General features: G+C 40.7%; 1 protein-coding gene across 1 annotated transcript in view; it reads right to left on the bottom strand.

The window, feature by feature from the left end:
• LOC136883538 (cilia- and flagella-associated protein 251) overlaps positions 1 to 17,189 on the bottom strand; it is a 50,996-nt gene that overhangs the window by 15,985 nt on the left and 17,822 nt on the right. The window contains exon 2 of the mRNA XM_067155910.2: positions 2,148 to 2,337. Within this exon, the coding sequence (XP_067012011.2) occupies positions 2,148 to 2,330 (183 nt within the window). The 5' untranslated portion in view covers positions 2,331 to 2,337. The remainder of the gene's footprint in view (positions 1 to 2,147; positions 2,338 to 17,189) is intronic.

Here is a 17,189-nt window from a genome sequence, read left to right as displayed (position 1 = left end):
ATGAACATAAATAACTTATTTCTTACAACGTAAATTGAAAATGACGTGGATTTCTGCCCCCCCCCCCCCCCCACACACACACACACACACTCTCATTATTTTCTGGCTTCATTTTCAACTCGGGTATCGCCGCAGAGATCGAGAGAGAGTGGGAGAACTTCGCCCAAACTTCACGGCCTGTGTCGTAACCACGTCACAGTGGTTGAATAGCATGTGCCCATTTCCTGCCTGCCCGCCAGCCCGCTCAGGCCGGCCGCAAAATGAGACGCAGGTCCGTGAGGTGACGCAGAGTGACTCACGTCGAATTCTTCACGGCAGAGGGAGTCACGGCGACAATCGTCGCAAGTTGGATCGCAGTTTATGAACTATCTGTGTCGGTGCGACGTAAAGGAACTTGTAAAAAGAAAAAAAAATAATACTCATAATTACTTCCTTCTCTCATATCCCCTCGTCATGACTTCATCACATTATTTGTTACTTATTTTTCTCAGTTAAACCCACTTTTTGTGTATGGAAATAAGTTGTTTTCAATTTGTATATCTCAGTTTAGCCATTACAAATAATTTGTCACATGAGTTTATTTTTTGGAATTTCTCATTTCAAAACAATTATTTTTGCATTCATCAATAGATAAAACATTTAACTGCATTAAATTGGTATTCTGTTGCTTTATATTGTACATTAATTCTTCCTCAAAACACAGTATATATTTTATGGTGGTTTAGACAAAAAATATATTTAATATGATATTTCAAAAAGAATTCCTGAGTCAGTAAAATGGTTTATCAACAATATGAACAACCAAAATCACCGCGAGTCTTGCAGGAAACAGCAGAAGAGAGACTGCGGTCCGCAGGGTCACCACGCGCAGCAACTGCGTCACGTCACCCTGCGCCGTAACATGCGCGGGTTCAGTCAGTTCTGTGGTTCGCAGAAACTCACCGTGAGTCACCCTGCATCACCTCACGGACCTGCGTCTCATTTTGCGGCCGGCCTAGTTGTGCACCCGCGGGACGGACTGCCCACAGTGAGCACTTCGGCTATACACCCACCACTGTGCCCATTTCAATCACAACAGTCTTGTAGCGGACTGTCTACCTGCAGCAATGCGTTAAGCAAGGAGATGAGGGGACACCATACTTTGTTTATATCGGGACACCATTTCTGTGCATGCGTGTACAAAGATTTTTTAAATGTTTTTGACTTAGTGAGTTTCGGAAACGAGCTCTTCAATGTGTAAATAGTAAGACCGATGTGGACGGAGTGGTGAACCTTCAAGGGAAGTTTACTTGTTGATGCAGCACAGAGGAGACGAAACGCTGAAGTAGAAAGGGATTATAGGATGATACAAAGAAACAAGGACTGAAATGAAGACCCTTGAGGTGGAAGTACGAATACATAGAAATGGAGAGTCAAAGAAGAAATAACAATAGTAATAATAGAAATAATGGTATAACAAAAAATATATACAACAAAAAAATGTTTATCTGAAAATCTTAAAATAAAGCACTGCAACACAGTTGTGAAACCAGAATGCTTATGTCAGTGAATGCTTAGTACTCAATTATAAACTTGAAAGATTGGAAGTACTAGAAAGAGGAATTATAATAAAAATATTAGACCCTCTAAAAACTACAGAATTTTGGGAATTAAGAAGTAATAACGAAATTTATCAGAACATAGAGAACATATCTATGACAGTACGGAAGAGGAGACTGCTATTTTTGGACATATTTACAGAATGGACGAAAATAGACTAACCAAAAACATCTTCACGTGTCTTTGGAAGAAAAAGTCAAGAACCACCTGGATTCAAGAGATCAAAAAAGACTTGGAAAGAAACAACATCAGAGAAGAGGAAGTAATGGAAAGAGAAATTTTCAGGAAGAAAGTTTAAAAATGGAAGGATTCCAAGGGAGGGAGGCAAAGAAAACCGACACAAAGTGGTCTGAAGAAAGGAGAAAGAAACGTAGTAAAGCAATGAAGGAATATTGGAAGAAAAGGAACAACAACAAAGGATGAAGAATTGAAATTGGAACGTGGTCCCTAGTAGGCCCTAACGCAATAATAATAATAATAATAATAATAATAATAATAATAATAATAATAATAATAATAATAATAATAATAAAGGCGTGAATACTCACATTTTGTGCAGTTTTGATAGGAATATGCCTATCGAACTCCTCTGTCTCAGGATCCAGGGGAAGAAACCTCTCCTGCGGGACCAAGGAATTCGGATGAACAACCTGTGGCAGCGGTGATCCTTGAGAGTACGTAGACAGACCTACCGCTCCAACAAGCCCCAACCAAATGTAAAAGCTGTACATTCTTGATCTGAAAATGAAGATTACAAGAATCAAGTTAATTCTTTTTTTTTTAATTAACAAACCATTATTACAATGTATTAAACACGCTCCTGAGTTTATTAGAGCAACTGATGTTTTGGAAGGTTAAAACCGAGCAAGTAGCTGTCAGCTTAGATTCAGGAGATAGTGTTTTCAAACCGCGCAGTCGGCAGCCCTGGTGGTGGTTTTCCGTGGTTCCTCATTTTCACACCAGGCAATATTAATTAATAATAATAATAATTGTACCGGGAGGTACACCCCAAGGCCGCGCATTTAAATGTTGCGCCTAATCGAACTTCTCTACAGGAGGAACAGTGAACTTGAAACTAGACCTACTTAAACTTTTACTCAGAAAATGTCACTACTGTAATTCGACGTAATTTTGTTATTGTGAAGTTTCCAGTACTGTGTGAATTTCAACTTGTTTTTGTTTTCCGTTCATCAAGAAGTTTGGACATTCTCTCATAGATGTCACTGCTAGAAAACTATGATCATGCACCCTGGTGCGAAGTGAAAGAACTTTTTTGAAGAAGTTTTGTATTCATAAGTTTTTTTTACTAATTGATGTTCATTTATTTTTGGGTTGGCAATATTTATATTTTCTTTCCGCCAGTTTTGAATAGAGCAAATCCCTATTTTTTGTAATTTATTTCCAACCAATCCCGTATTTCTTTTCGACTTTGAATGTAACTTTTGTATTGACCAATAAATTGAGAGGGTGTGGCTAGTTTATTCATGCAAGGTCTCGAACCTTCCCCGAGGGTTTATAAACTGCGGATTTTCACGTCTCTTGGCCATTTGATCAACATCTAACTTAGTGTGTGTGTCAAGCAGGAGGCGGGAGGCGCCTCTTTCATCAGGCAGCAAGTCTTCAGCAAGGTAATGGCCAGTTAACATCTTTATTTCTTGCTCTCTCCGCAGTTTAACCTGAGGGAAAGGTCCGAAACTTTAACCATGTAACCTACTTTTCTACAAATGTAATTTCCTGCCGGCTTATGTAAAAACTTCATAATATCTTTAACTGTAAATCGGGGATAGAGAGTGCTGTACCCCCTCGAGCTCCCCTTCACATTGGTTTGAGGTGACTACGTTTGTAGCTGGTCTTTTTCCTTTCGGTAATGTCTTAATTTATTTTTATACGCGTCATCTCCATAGTTTGGGAATAGCCCCTGTTTCATCGGCCTAGTGCCCTCTAGGTTTTAAGAAGCCACATCAAGGAGTGTAAATATTCGCCTCCTTTCATTTTGTGTTCGGGCCATTTATCATTTATTTAACTGTTATTTCTTTTACACGAAGGGCCTATAGGTTGGGTTCGAGATACCTGTTTCAATTTGTAAGCTGGGCTATGGAAGGTGTAAGATATTTTTGGTGTTGCCTTGAATAAGCTTGAAAACTGAGAGCCTCTTAGCTCTTTTTCAAAGTAAGGTTATTGAATGCCTTCTGAAGGCTTGATATTGGGAGTTGGGAGCCAGCGCTCCATGTATTGAGGGATTTCTGCCCTGGTGTAAATTTATACCCTTCTGTAAAGTTTGAGCTGGAAGTTCAGAAATTGTAAAACTAGGGGTTTGTAACCCAAGTGTGTTAAAGTTTTGAAATCTTGGATTTTTCTAAGTCTTGTTTCTAAATTGCTATGTCATTGTTATCTCACTAAGTGAGAATTTGTTAACTTGTTGTTTTTTGAAAATATAAGCTTCCATTTCAGTTTAAATTCTTTCTGGGCATAGTAGTTAGACCCATTCACCCCGGCACCTTCCTTCACCTCTGCTGGTCCACGGGTAACCCCGTAACAACAACAATAATAATAATAATAATAACAATAATAATAATAATAATAATAATAATAATAATAATAATAATAATAATAATAATAATAATAATAATAATAATAATAATAAGTGCCGGGATCAGTGCCTCTAGTCTTTTCTTGTCTGCTGTCCTCATCTACAGAAGCACTCTCCATAAAAATGTTTTTGAAAAGGCCTTCCGAGTTTGAATATCTATATGTTTGTTGACCAGCAGATGATTTTTATCTTGGAAAGTTCTCTTTGCTATTGCTATCCACCTCCTGTAAGTGAGGGGCGCAGACGAAAAATACACCCACAATACCCCTGGCTGTCGTAAGAGGTACCAAGGGATAATTGTATTAGAACCATGAAACTACTTGTGATTAGTGCCATCAAGCGGGAAATACAACCGGTATAATAACACCAACGGTAATCACTGCCTGTGGTAAGAGGTGACTAAAAGGGGCACTTAATTTGCGAGTGTGGGTTGGCGGCCACGGGGCCCTTAACTGATTGTGAGACCTGACATTTCTTTCACTTAGACCTACTTGTGTGAGGCTCCTCACTTTCACCTTTCCTATCCGACCTCTCTTGGTCAACTGTTGTTCTCTTCCGACCCCGATGGCATTAGGTGTGCGAGTTTTAGGGACTCTTTCTTTGGCCGATACCTTCATTTTTTCGAAGTGTTGACCATTTTTCCTCTCTGATTACTGTTATATAGAGAATGCTTGCCTAGTTGCACTTCCTCTTAAAACAATGATACCACCATCACCACCATCACCACTCGGAAACAATTGAATCTCTGATGTTTGTTGTTTGTATCTATGTGGGAGATGAATTATATTTTGATAAGTATTAAACATAAGTCTAATAAACCGGGCAAGTTGGCCGTGCGTGTAGAGGCGCGCGGCTGTGAGCTTGCATCCGGGAGATAGTAGGTTCGAATCCCACTATCGGCAGCCCTGAAGATGGGTTTCCGTGGTTTCCCATTTTCAACCAGGCAAATGCTGGGGCTGTACCTTAATTAAGGCCACAGACGCTTCCTTGCAACTCCTAGGCCTTTCCTATCACATCGTCGCCATATGACCTATCTGTGTCGGTGCGACGTAAAGCCCGTAACAAAAAAAAAAAAAGTCTAATAAGCAATTACATTTGAGGAGTATACAATACCATGAGGTCATTCATTTCTTGAGCGACTACAGTATAAGTAAGAAAAGAAATGTCGCATGGCTTTTAGTAGCAGGAGTATCCGAGGACATGATCGGCTCGCCAGATGCAAGTCTTTTTTGACCCTCGTAGGTGACCTGCGCGTCGTGATGAGGATGAAATGATTATGAAGACACATACACCCGTCCCCCGTGCCAGAGAAATTACTCTGCCGGGAATCGAACCCGGGGCATCTGTGAGCAAAGGCCAGCACGCTATCCAGAGCACTATGCATTTCATCCCAGCTTAAGTATTTGTCCTCCTTTCACAACAGTAATACCCGCTCTGGTTCCTTCCTTTCTATTCCTGTTCACCGATCCTCTGTGTACAACAATTCCTTTGTTGTGACGGGTTCTAGACTTTGGAATCCCTTGCGTGTCAGTGTCAGAAATTCCACCTCGTTACTTAAATTTAAGACTGCTTGCCGAGACTACCTGCTGAATGCAGCTGACTAACTTGTATGACTGGAAGATCGAATGAATGTGAGTTAGAAAAGTGTAATGTATTTTTGTGTAGGTTATTATTTACTATATAAGCCCGCCTGGTGGCCATGATCGTTAAGGCGCTGAAGTCTAAAACGGTCTAACACCGAGGTTAGCCGGTTCGAGTCCCGTTGGTCAAAAAAAATTTCACCATCTGAATGTTGGCCGGCAGGGTAGGGGAGGTGGTGGTATACAATTTCTAATCACTAGATTGCGTGCCAAAAGCCTGGATTAAATTCCAAACCTCTCCGCAGTGCTCATATGGAGTGAGGGCATATGACGCTGTTGATGGTGATTCGTCCGTCGGATGGGGACGTTAAGCCTTGAGCAGACCCCTTGGTGCTATTCGACAGGAGTAGGCTATGTGCCGGCACCGGGTTTCACCCTCTCCCTACTATCATATATCACGTCATTCATTTCATCTCCCATTAACTCCTCTGATGAGGTTGACGTCAGGAAGGGCATCCGGTCATAAAAAACCGCCACAACAAATTCATCTCACCTCATACCCGACCCCGTAGGGAAACGGGACAAGGGTTGGACAAACAACAACATTATTTACTATATAACATTATGTACTCAAACTCTGCTCTCAATGATGTATTACTACAGTGGTTAAGTGTAAAAGAGGGCCAACAGCCCTAACTTTGCCACCTACAAAGGCATAATAAATAAATAAATAAATAAATAAATAAAGCCAGACTATAAGTAAGAAGTAATCCAGGCTTGTAAAATTAGTCAGTCAACATGTTATATTAACTACAGTGGAACCTCGATTTCGAATCACCTACAGAGCTAAATTTATTTCGAGTTATTGAAATTTCGATATATAGAGATTACCGTTTTTGAGCTTGTATAACTCATAATTGAATCATATGGATCTACGGACTTATACTGAATACAGTATTGTTAACAGTATTTACGAGGGTCGAGTCATAAGTTATGGCAACTATTTTTTTTTTCTCGCGAACAGGAGACCACACGAAAAAGATATGCATTTGGAAACACAGGGCATGTACTTATGCATAGTGCCGGAAGAAAAATTATAACCTCAGGAGATTCTCGTAGGAAAGTGACAGAACACAGGCCATTGGTAAACATTGTTTTATTATGATATAGACAGCAAATACTCAAGATTACGTATAAACGACAGGTCTCCTCTGGTTACAGACCTTCAAAATAATCACCTAATGTTACGTCTCCACCCACCTCGCCACTGTTCTATAGGGCATGGCATGCACACCTAATGCTTCCCGCAGCTCTGCATGGCATTGGCGTGCATTTCTGCCGCGAAGAACTGCTATTTTAATATAAGATCGTTGCTCCTGCTTGTTGACTTCCATTTTGTGACGCTCTCACTCACACACTGAACTTGGGAGCATGCTTAGATCCACACTGTTGTTTACATATACCATCTAGTGACATCATACTCAAGTACATACCGTACGTTTCCAAATGCATATCTTAAATTTTCCGTGTTGTCTCCTGTTCGCGAGAAAAAAAAATAGTTGCCATGACTTATGACTCGACCCGACCTACAGTACGTACAAATATACAAACAAACTATTTTACGGCCTAGAGTAAAACGGAACGTCGAAACTGACGAGCAGACAGCCAGGTGGCGTCAAATTGAAATGTCTGCACACGGTAGCTGAGGCCATACGATTATTATTATTATTATTATTATTATTATTATTATTATTATTATTATTATTATTATTATTATTATTATTATTGTTGTTGTAACCAAGGTTGAGATTTACAAAACACAACTTTATTATTCGCTTCAAATGCAAAATACACTATTTACACAAATAAAACTGAAATTTAACTTGAAGCAAAATGAATTAGGAATCTTGAGAAAGAGTCTATCTTTTGTACACTATATACAAGTTTGCAGTGTTTACATCCACTACTATCTTGAAAAGATAGTCCTTGATATGAAAAGTCGATAGTCGAAAACTATCAGAAGTACTGACATAAATGTTTTGGAAAGTCTTTCCTTGCTGAGTTCATAAAAGCAAGTTCAATGTTGGAAGAATTCTTACTTAGCGAAACTAAGGGAGCTTGCATTAATTAGGGAAATATAACGGTATGTAATAGTATGACTGGATATGGGCAGCGGAATAAGAGGAGCGGTGACCAGAGGTGATACCTCGTACTGCCAGAAATTCAGTCCACCTGGCCGAAGCACATTTTCAAGAGGAGTAGCCTCCGTGCTCGACGTAGGGCGTATTCTGGAGCTGGACACCGGGGCAAGTGGGCATCTGGACAGGCTGGGAGTTCCTCTTTATAGTACACACACGATGGTTCAGGCACGCGCACTGAGGGCTGCGCGTCGAGGCTAGAAGAATGACACTTGGCGCGCGTGTAGCTGGCTGGCGGAGCGAGAAGGGAGCGCCGGACATACAACAATTATTATTATTATTATTATTATTATTAATTATAACCCTTATCATAGTAACTTTTTAGAAGACAAGATACAGTACATACAGTAGTGAAACAAGAAACATAACTCCGTTAACACCTTTTAAAAACCCAATAGTCTCTTCTGTTTGTTACTGTTAACCTTTCCCCCCTTCACGTTGAAACTTCTCGTCAATACCTCACAGTCGAGATTCGTAAATGGAGCTTGCCATCCGCGACTTCGGGGGTTGCTTTCGTACGTGACCGGTAATTAAATGACACCCGAGAAACAGCGCGGCGTTGCCGATTTTCCGACCACTAGAAGTTTTATTTTTTCGGTTCTCGTCAGATTAGCTCCCAGCATCACTGTAACCCTTTCTTTACTACTTAACTGTTCCTCACAAAACACAAATGCCGTATTGCACAGTTAATGTTGCATAGAATTCGAGTTACAGAGTATTTTTTTGCTTCAACGGAGGAAACGTTTGCTTCGAGAAATCGAGAAATTCGTGGAATCAGATTTCGAGTATAGATAAATAAATAAATACACGTGAAGAATAGGACAAAAGGCCGGGAAATGTAAGTTACTTCGAGATGCTGAAAATTCGAGTAATGGACGTTCGAGATATCGAAGTTCGACTGCATTTCGCTACATTTTAATCGAATTATGAACTTGCTAGCGCAGCGTATAACACGCAGAAGCATCAGAGTAGAGTCTGATAGTGACGTGATTACAGCCTGTCCGTCAGACCACTATCAGCTGTTGTGTACGCCTTTCCTGATAAGGAGACGCGCGATATCATGCCGAGCACTTTTTGTTAGAAATAATCACCAGAATGTTTAATAATAATAATAATAATAATGTTATTTGCTTTACGTCCCACTAACTACTTTTACGGTCTTCGGAGACGCCGAGGTGCCGGAATTTAGTCCCGCAGGAGTTCTTTTTACGTGCCAGTAAATCTACCGACACGAGGCTGTCGTATTTGAGCACCTTCAAATACCACCGGACTGAGCCAGGATCGAACCTGCCAAGTTGGGGTTAGAAGGCCAGCGCCTTAACCGTCTGAGCCACTCAGCCCGGCACCAGAATGTTTAGGTTTGTTTGTGTCATCCCTAGGAACCGAATTTTTATGTAATATATTTTTCTTTTCTTGCTAGTTGCTTTACGTCGCACCGACACAAATAGGTCTTATGGTGACGACGGGATAGGAAAGGTCTAGGAGTTGGAAGGAAGCGGCCGTGACCTTAATTAAGGTACAGCCCCAGCATTTGCCTGGTGTGAAAATGGGAAACCACGGAAAACAATCTTCAGGGCTGCCGGCAGTGAGATTCGAACGCACTATCTCCCGGATGCACGCTCACAACCGCGTGCCCCTGACCGCACGGCCAACTCGCCCGGTTTTATTTCATATCGAAATGCGAAACATGCACTTAAATGTCGTAAATATCAGTCAAATATGTAATATTCATAAAGTCCGCCTCTGTGCTGTAGTTTAGTTTAGTTTAGTTTATTGTCTTTCTTATATGGCGGGGCTCAGGCTATGAAGCCTGCTATTATGCCAAACCATATTATACAACAGCTTTATACAATTTACAGAATAATGTACATAAAATCATTTTTACATATATTTCTAAAAATCACTAAAATTAATTTACTTAACCTCTATAATATTGTATCCTTATTGATAATTAAGAGCTAATTATTACGTTAGTAAAATCTACTTTTTACATATTTGTGTACCACATTAAACATTTTCTTTTAAATAATTTCCCATTGCCTATGCCTCTAATTTCAGCTGGGATTGAGTTCCAGGAACGTATGGTAGCAGGTATGAATGAGTTGCTGTACGCGTTACTGTGGCTGAATGGGAATGGAGAAGAGGGAACGTGTGGATGACCTTGAGGGAGCTCTATCGGAAGGGGAGAGGTATTTAAAGTCTGTTCTAAGATAGTCTGGTTTTTTTGTTTGCAGAATACTGTGGAAAAGGGAAACAGCGTGGTATTTACGTCGTTCAGTCAATCTTAGCCACGACAGCTGAGAGAGGAAAGGGCTAATATGAGTTTGTATTGGGATATTTAATACGAATCGGGCACAAGCATTGTAGGCTCGCTGTAGTCGACATGAAAGTGTTTTGCTCATACTATTATAAACTACATCTCCGTAGTCAAATATTGGAAATATTAGACTCTGTACTAATAATTTTCTTGTGTTTCTTGTAAGGAAGTCCCTCATCCTTTTTGTAGAATGTAATGAGTAGAATACTCTTTGACAAATTTTTGTGACATGTTCCGACCGACTTAAATATTTATCGAATACTACTCCAAGGTTCTTTACATGATCGCTAAATGTTACTGGTATTCCACTGAGCATAACACTGGGTATAGACGTGTTTTGTATTTTAGCATGAGATTTATACGTGCCAATTATGATGGCCTGTGATTTTGATGGGTTCATTTTCAGGCCATGTCTGCTAGTCCAGTCATTAACATTTGCTAAGTCTTCGTTTAACTTAGTGATTGAATTGTTTAAGTCATTAGGGTTTGTGTGAATATATAACTGAATATCATCTGCATACAGGTGATATTTACAGTTGGTCAGCGTCTCAGATAAGTCGTTCATGTACAGTGAGAACAAAAGTGGTGACAATACTCCTCCGTGAGCCACGCCCATCTTAGTGGTTTGCCACGAAAATGTATCGTTTCCCACTGAAACGCGCTGCTGGCGATCACTAAGATAGGAGTGTACCCAGGTTAAAGTGCTGTAAGAAAATTTCAGTGCCTTAAGTTTAGCGAGTAATATGTCTCTATATACACAATCGAAGGCTTTGCTTAAGTCCAAGAGAACAAGTATAGTCATTTGTCCTTTATCTATCGCTAGTTGCATGTCATTTGTCAGTTTAACTAATGCAGTGGCAGTACTGTGGTTTTGTCTGAATCCCGATTGATATTTGTCAAGTAAGCTGTACTGAATAAAATATTCAGTCATTTGTTTATGTACTATTTTCTCCAACAATTTTCCTAATATAGGAAGGATACTTACAGGACGATAATCTTCGGGACTGTTGGGGTTGTTGTTTTTAGGGAAAGGCCGGATGATTGCATGTTTCCAATTCGAAGGAAATACTCCAGTCATGAGTGAGTTATTAATGATAAGTGTGACCGTTGGAAGTATGATGTCTATGGCTCTTTTTAAAAGAGACAGGTTGATTCCATCATGGCCAGTGGACCCTGACTTTACTTCACTGAAGACTTCCCTAACGTCACTGGGGGTCACATGAGAAAAGTAGAACTGCTCGCCATTATGTCTTGTTTTTGAGGATATTCTGTTAATTACTGCTGCTTTGGTCTGATCGTCAATATGAGAGGATCGTGAGCTAAAGTATGAGTTTAGGTCAGCTAGTGGTACATTACAGTTGTTGTCATTTGTCTTGTTTTTGCATAATCCTATTTCGCGAAGAGATTTCCAAATCTGACTAGAATGTTGAGTGTTCACAATATCATAAGAGTGACGTATTTTAGCATTTCTAATTAACTGTGTTGTTCTGTTTCTGAGTTTTTTATACTTTCCGAAATTGTCAGATGTAGGATATTTCAAGTAATAATTACAGGCTGCGTCTCTTATTTTCATCTGGTCGCGTATTTCTTGGGACAACCATGGGTTTGAAGGTCTCTTTACCCTAACAGTGCGTAGTGGTGCATGTCTGTCATACAGAGTCAGAAGTAGTTCGTTAAAATTATTTACTTTTCCGTCAATGTCATTTATGACCTGAATATTGTGCCATGGTGTGTTAAGAGCATCGTCAAAAAATGCGTCTTCATTAAGGTGTTTAAAATCTCTATATGTAATTAATTTCGGCTTGAATTTAGGGCACTTCAAGGAATATGCAGCGTAAACCATGTCATGTCGGGAAAGACCGGGAACGGGCATTTGTCCATGAGTTAGGATTCGGTTGGTATTATTAGCAATTATTAGATCGACGAGCGTACGTGAGTTGGCAACATGGTGTATAGGGTTAAGGGGTAGTTTTGTCAAATGAATGGATGAAAACATCTCAGTCAATCGTTTTGTTTCGGTAGATTTGTTTGTCAAGTCTGTATTATAGTCTCCCATTAAAATCAAATGCTCATACCTGGGTGTTAAATCATGTAGGGCTTCCTCTAGATTTGTGATGTTACCAGTCTTCGGTGGACGATACACCACACCAAGCAAGCACTTCGTACCGCGAGCTATGAGCTCAACGAACAAGAATTCAGGGCTATTGGAGAACTCACTGGGGGATTTTAATATCACCTTATATTTCACATCATCCCGTATATACATACCGACTCCTCCACCGAGCTTACCACTCCTGTCATTCCTAACTAATGAATAACCATTCATACTAACAAGAGATGAAGGGACAGACTGACGCAACCACGACTCGGAGAATAGTATGGCATGTAGGTTGCAGGTTGAGAATATTTCAGAGAATTCCGGGAAATGTGGGAGAATGCTCTGAGTGTTTACATGAGCTATTTGTAAGGAGGTAGGGTAAGGCGAAAAAATGTCTTAAAGGTGATTAGCGGTACTTAGGGTGGGGGCTGAGAGATACAGGTAGTGACCTGCTTGGGACTGTGGGTTGGAGAGGCTGAAACTAGAGGCATTTGTTTCCTGGTTACTTGTTGCTGCCAACTTAAAATTTAACTGTAGATATAAAAGGAGAAACTACACTAGATAAAATTAAGAAACTAAAAATTGAAATTAATGATAACAATGTAGGCTATAGCTACAGTTGAAATACCGATTAAAGTTTTATACAGCGGTATTTAGTTTACAGAATGTCGGCTCATGGTTAGCGAATACGAACGAGATCTTCGCGGTTTGACACAGGTATTTTACGAGTTCCCTGCTTAACATAAATTATGCCATCCTTCGACCACACGTTCCGCACACTGAACTTGCTTATAGCGTCCTGTAGAAGCCGCAGTCTCTCTGGGGTTAGGTCCTCTCTAATTGTTTTATTTGTGCCCTTGAGTTTCTTTTTGTTTATAAACATCGCATTTCTTTTCCGGTACGAAACAAACTTAATAATTATGGGTCTTGGACGGCCAGTTTGACTTTTCCCAACCCTATGCGATCTGTCTATTTCGTCCACTGAGAGTTCCACCCCAATTTCACGAGCAATATCAATGACAATAGTGTCCGTGTTTTCTCCTGCAGTTTCTTCCACACCGAACACACGCAAGCACTGTCTTCTTTGGTACTGCTCTAAACTGTCTGTTTTAATTTGCAGCTCCCTTTTTAATTCCCTTATGGTCGTGTCTCTTTCTTCCAGCGCACGCTTTAGTTCCTCGATCACACTCGTATTGAAATTTATGGTTTCTTTCAGTTGCTCTACAACTGTCTTCGTGACCTGATCTTGGATGAGGTTGGCAAGCGTGTTGAGAGTCTCCTTACTGCTCAGCGCTTCCTGCACTGCTTGCTTCGCAATGGCTTCCATTGGCACCTCTTTAACTTTGGGAGGCATGGTTGTTTTTGTAGATATTTCGCTTCAGGTTTCACTGAACACTTCACGAACACTCTGACGTGAATAACTGTACTAGTTCGAGTAATGTATCACACTTGCGACTGTCAAACTGCTAACATTCACCTCCTAATGCCGCACAAACCACGAGCCTCGTATTTCGTGACTATGCACTATCCGCCATTAGTGTGATTAGCTGCCACCCCCAGTGTCCCGGATTCGATTCCCACGATACTGCCACGAAATTTAAAATGTGGTACGTGGGCTGGAAAGGGGTCCACTCAGCCTCGGGAGGTCAACTGAGTAGAACGGGGGGGGGGGCGGTGAGTTTCGATTCCCATCTCCGCCATCCTCAAAGTGGGCCGATGACCTTCGATGTTAGGCCCCTTAAAACAAAAAGCAAGCATCCTCAAAGTGGTTTCCCCACTTCTCCTCCAGGCAAACATCTTTTTCTTGTTTTAAGATTAATGGAATTTGCAGTTTCTTTTTATGAGATACTAATTTGGCTTGTAAAATTCTGCTTTTGATTTCCTTCTTGCTTCTTCCATCTTTGGTAATTTAGCTTCCTAGATATTTAAATTCTTTAACATATTCCAGTGTTTTGTTGCCCACCAATATGTTCATATTTGAGTCTGCTTTTTTTTTTATTTATCACAGGCCATAACTTTCGTCTTATTTTCATGTTGCACTCATTACCTATGATTTTCTCCATTTTTACTATTATTTGTTTGAGATGTTGTTCACTCAGATTATAGGGATGATAAAAGAGACCACACGCTGTTTTTAACAAATTAGCCTGGGTCTGACAAAATCAAAAAGTATACTGGAGGGGTACAAACTAATCATGACTGCCATTGTTTGAAACTATCGATATTACAATCATATTCTCTTAAACATGACGTCAGAACGCAATGTCTGCGCTGTGACAACACGCAGTAGTTTTTCGTTTCTTTAGAGCAGCGGTGCGCAAATACTGACTAGGGAACACATACATGTGTTACACTCGGATTCGATTGAAATTTGGTAGGAATATTCGTGGGAGGCAGTAGAATGCTAAGGCCCGAGTTCTTGTTACTCATTGTAATTTTTCAAACCTTATTGGCATCGTTGTTTAAAAATCGTCCTTTGTACACTTGTTTCATGTGCTGTTTTCATATTTACGTTTTGTACATCTGATCGGGAAGTTAAGGGGAACGCGCTAACTATAAGCTGCCTGGCTGCTGGCGCAGCTCGACACAGCCCGGTTGGTTCACGTCTGCTGCTTCGCTCCTCCCTACCTCTCCACCACACCCCGATACTCCCGCGGCACTCCTAATTGTACGACTATTTAATTTGTTCAATTTTGGCGTTTAAACTTGCGCTGGGCACATGCAGTTTTCACCGTAACATTCTACTGCCTCCCACGAATATTCCTACCAAATTTCAACCGAATCCGAGTGTAACACATGTAGGTGTTCCCTCGTGAGAAACGGGCAGCGAGCACATTGCATTGGCATCGCGCTGTGACGTCACAGCCCACTGTACTCTGGTGCACTGTAAGACTGTAGGTTACATTAGTAGTTATTCTCAGTTATTTTAATGAAACTTACTGCGGTAGGAACGCGAACCGATCTACACGAGTAAGTAATAGGCCGTTGAACAGCGTTCGCACTGTATCTATTGTATGCTGGAGTAATACTCTTCCTCATGACGGTACCACGTTTTGCAATAATGTCATTATTACTTACAAAATAAAAATGTTGATTGAATGAAGAACCCGACCTTCTATAAAACTAAAATAACTTGTCTCGGGCACGTGAACGAATCGTATCCATGAAATATAATTATAATTTTTGCCGAAAATGGAAGATAATAATTACTTTTAAACAAATTAAGATGTCCGCCTATGGGGTTAGTGGTTGGTGTGATTAGCTGCCGCCCGTGTTCGATTCCCGGCCCTGCCACACAATTTGAAAAGTGGTACGTGGGCTGGAACGGGGTTCACTTAGCCTCGGGATTTCAACTGGGTTCGATTCCCACCTCAGCCAACTTTTGAAGTGGTTTTCCGTGGTTTCACACTTCTCCTCCAGGCAAATGCCGGGATGGTACCTAACTTAAGGCCATGACCGCTTCCTTCCCTCTTCCATGTCTATCCCATCCAATCTTCTCATCCACCCGCAAGGCCCCTGTTCAGAAGAACAGGTGAGGCCGCCTGGGAGAGGTACAGGTCATCCTCCACAGTTGTATCCCCCGACTCAGAGTCTGAAGCTCCAGGACGGTAGAGGTGGGATCCCTCACTGAGTCCGAGGGAAAAACCGACCCTGGAGTGTAAACTGATAAAGAAGTATAGGAATAAGAAGAAAATTAAGATTAAAATTATCGGTAAATTAGTAAATACCATGATTACTAGAATTCTACATCATCACTGCGCTTCAGTATGCCCTTTGTTCATGTAACACATTTTGGTGTGTTCAGTCTTTGCTCACTTCTTTGAATTCCTTTACTTTGCTTCATGTTACTTGGTGAGGCGAGTTGTTGACTTGTGGACATAATTCATTAATTAATATAATTAACTTATATGTCCAGGGATCGTGCTATTTTTTCTTTCAACAAAAATATTTTTGTGTTACATACGATATACTTTTAACCTCCAGTTTTCCGTTTGAACTGCCCGCGCTAGTCATGATGGACAAAGATATTGAGAATTCACAGAAATAGCACTTTCATTCATCGGTGCTAGCCCTGGACCTCGACTGGCGATGAAGTGGAAAGCCACAGAAGAGAGTCGTGTCTACAGCGAAGTCGCCGCCCAGGTACGTACCTATATTTCTCTAGTAACAATGGTATTTATTAATTTTCCGCAAATGTTATTATTGATTTGTGTAAAAGCAATTATTACCCTCCATTTAGGACAAAAATTACAAGGACATTTCGCGGATACGATTTATTCACGTAACTGCTTGTTTCGATACATACTATAATTAACGTGGGATTAAAATGTCGTGTTGAAAGGCCAATAGATAACATCAACGTCTCTTTTCATGGAATGCTTCATTTCAAATTTTCTCAACCAGAATTAATCCTGCAATCCACACGATCTGCACAGAGTCCATTTTCAAAGCGACTTCTTCAATAACAGTGTTTTCATTATACGTATAGAAAAGCAGAGCGTTTCTATCGCCGTTTAACCGCCGCGATTTGACGGTCACGTGTGGTGTGCAAATTTTACAGGAGGTAGCAGGCGACCACATAGTGGCGTTTGAACAGCTCGTGTAGAGTGGGCCTTAGGGACACATGGCTCTGAGTTCATATCCCACCGTTGGCAGACCTAAATATGGTTTTCTGTGGTTTCCCATTTTCAATCCAGGCAAATGCTAGGGGCCTTCCCGATCTTACCCATCCTTGCGTCATCGAAATACTTCGATTTGTTAGTGCGACATTAAACTACTAGCAAAAACTTACTGCGGAAGGTTCGAA

Source organism: Anabrus simplex, chromosome 11, assembly GCF_040414725.1.
Source record: "Anabrus simplex isolate iqAnaSimp1 chromosome 11, ASM4041472v1, whole genome shotgun sequence".
NCBI classification, from domain to species: Eukaryota; Metazoa; Arthropoda; class Insecta; order Orthoptera; family Tettigoniidae; genus Anabrus; species Anabrus simplex.
This window is presented reverse-complemented; position numbering and strand designations above follow the sequence as displayed.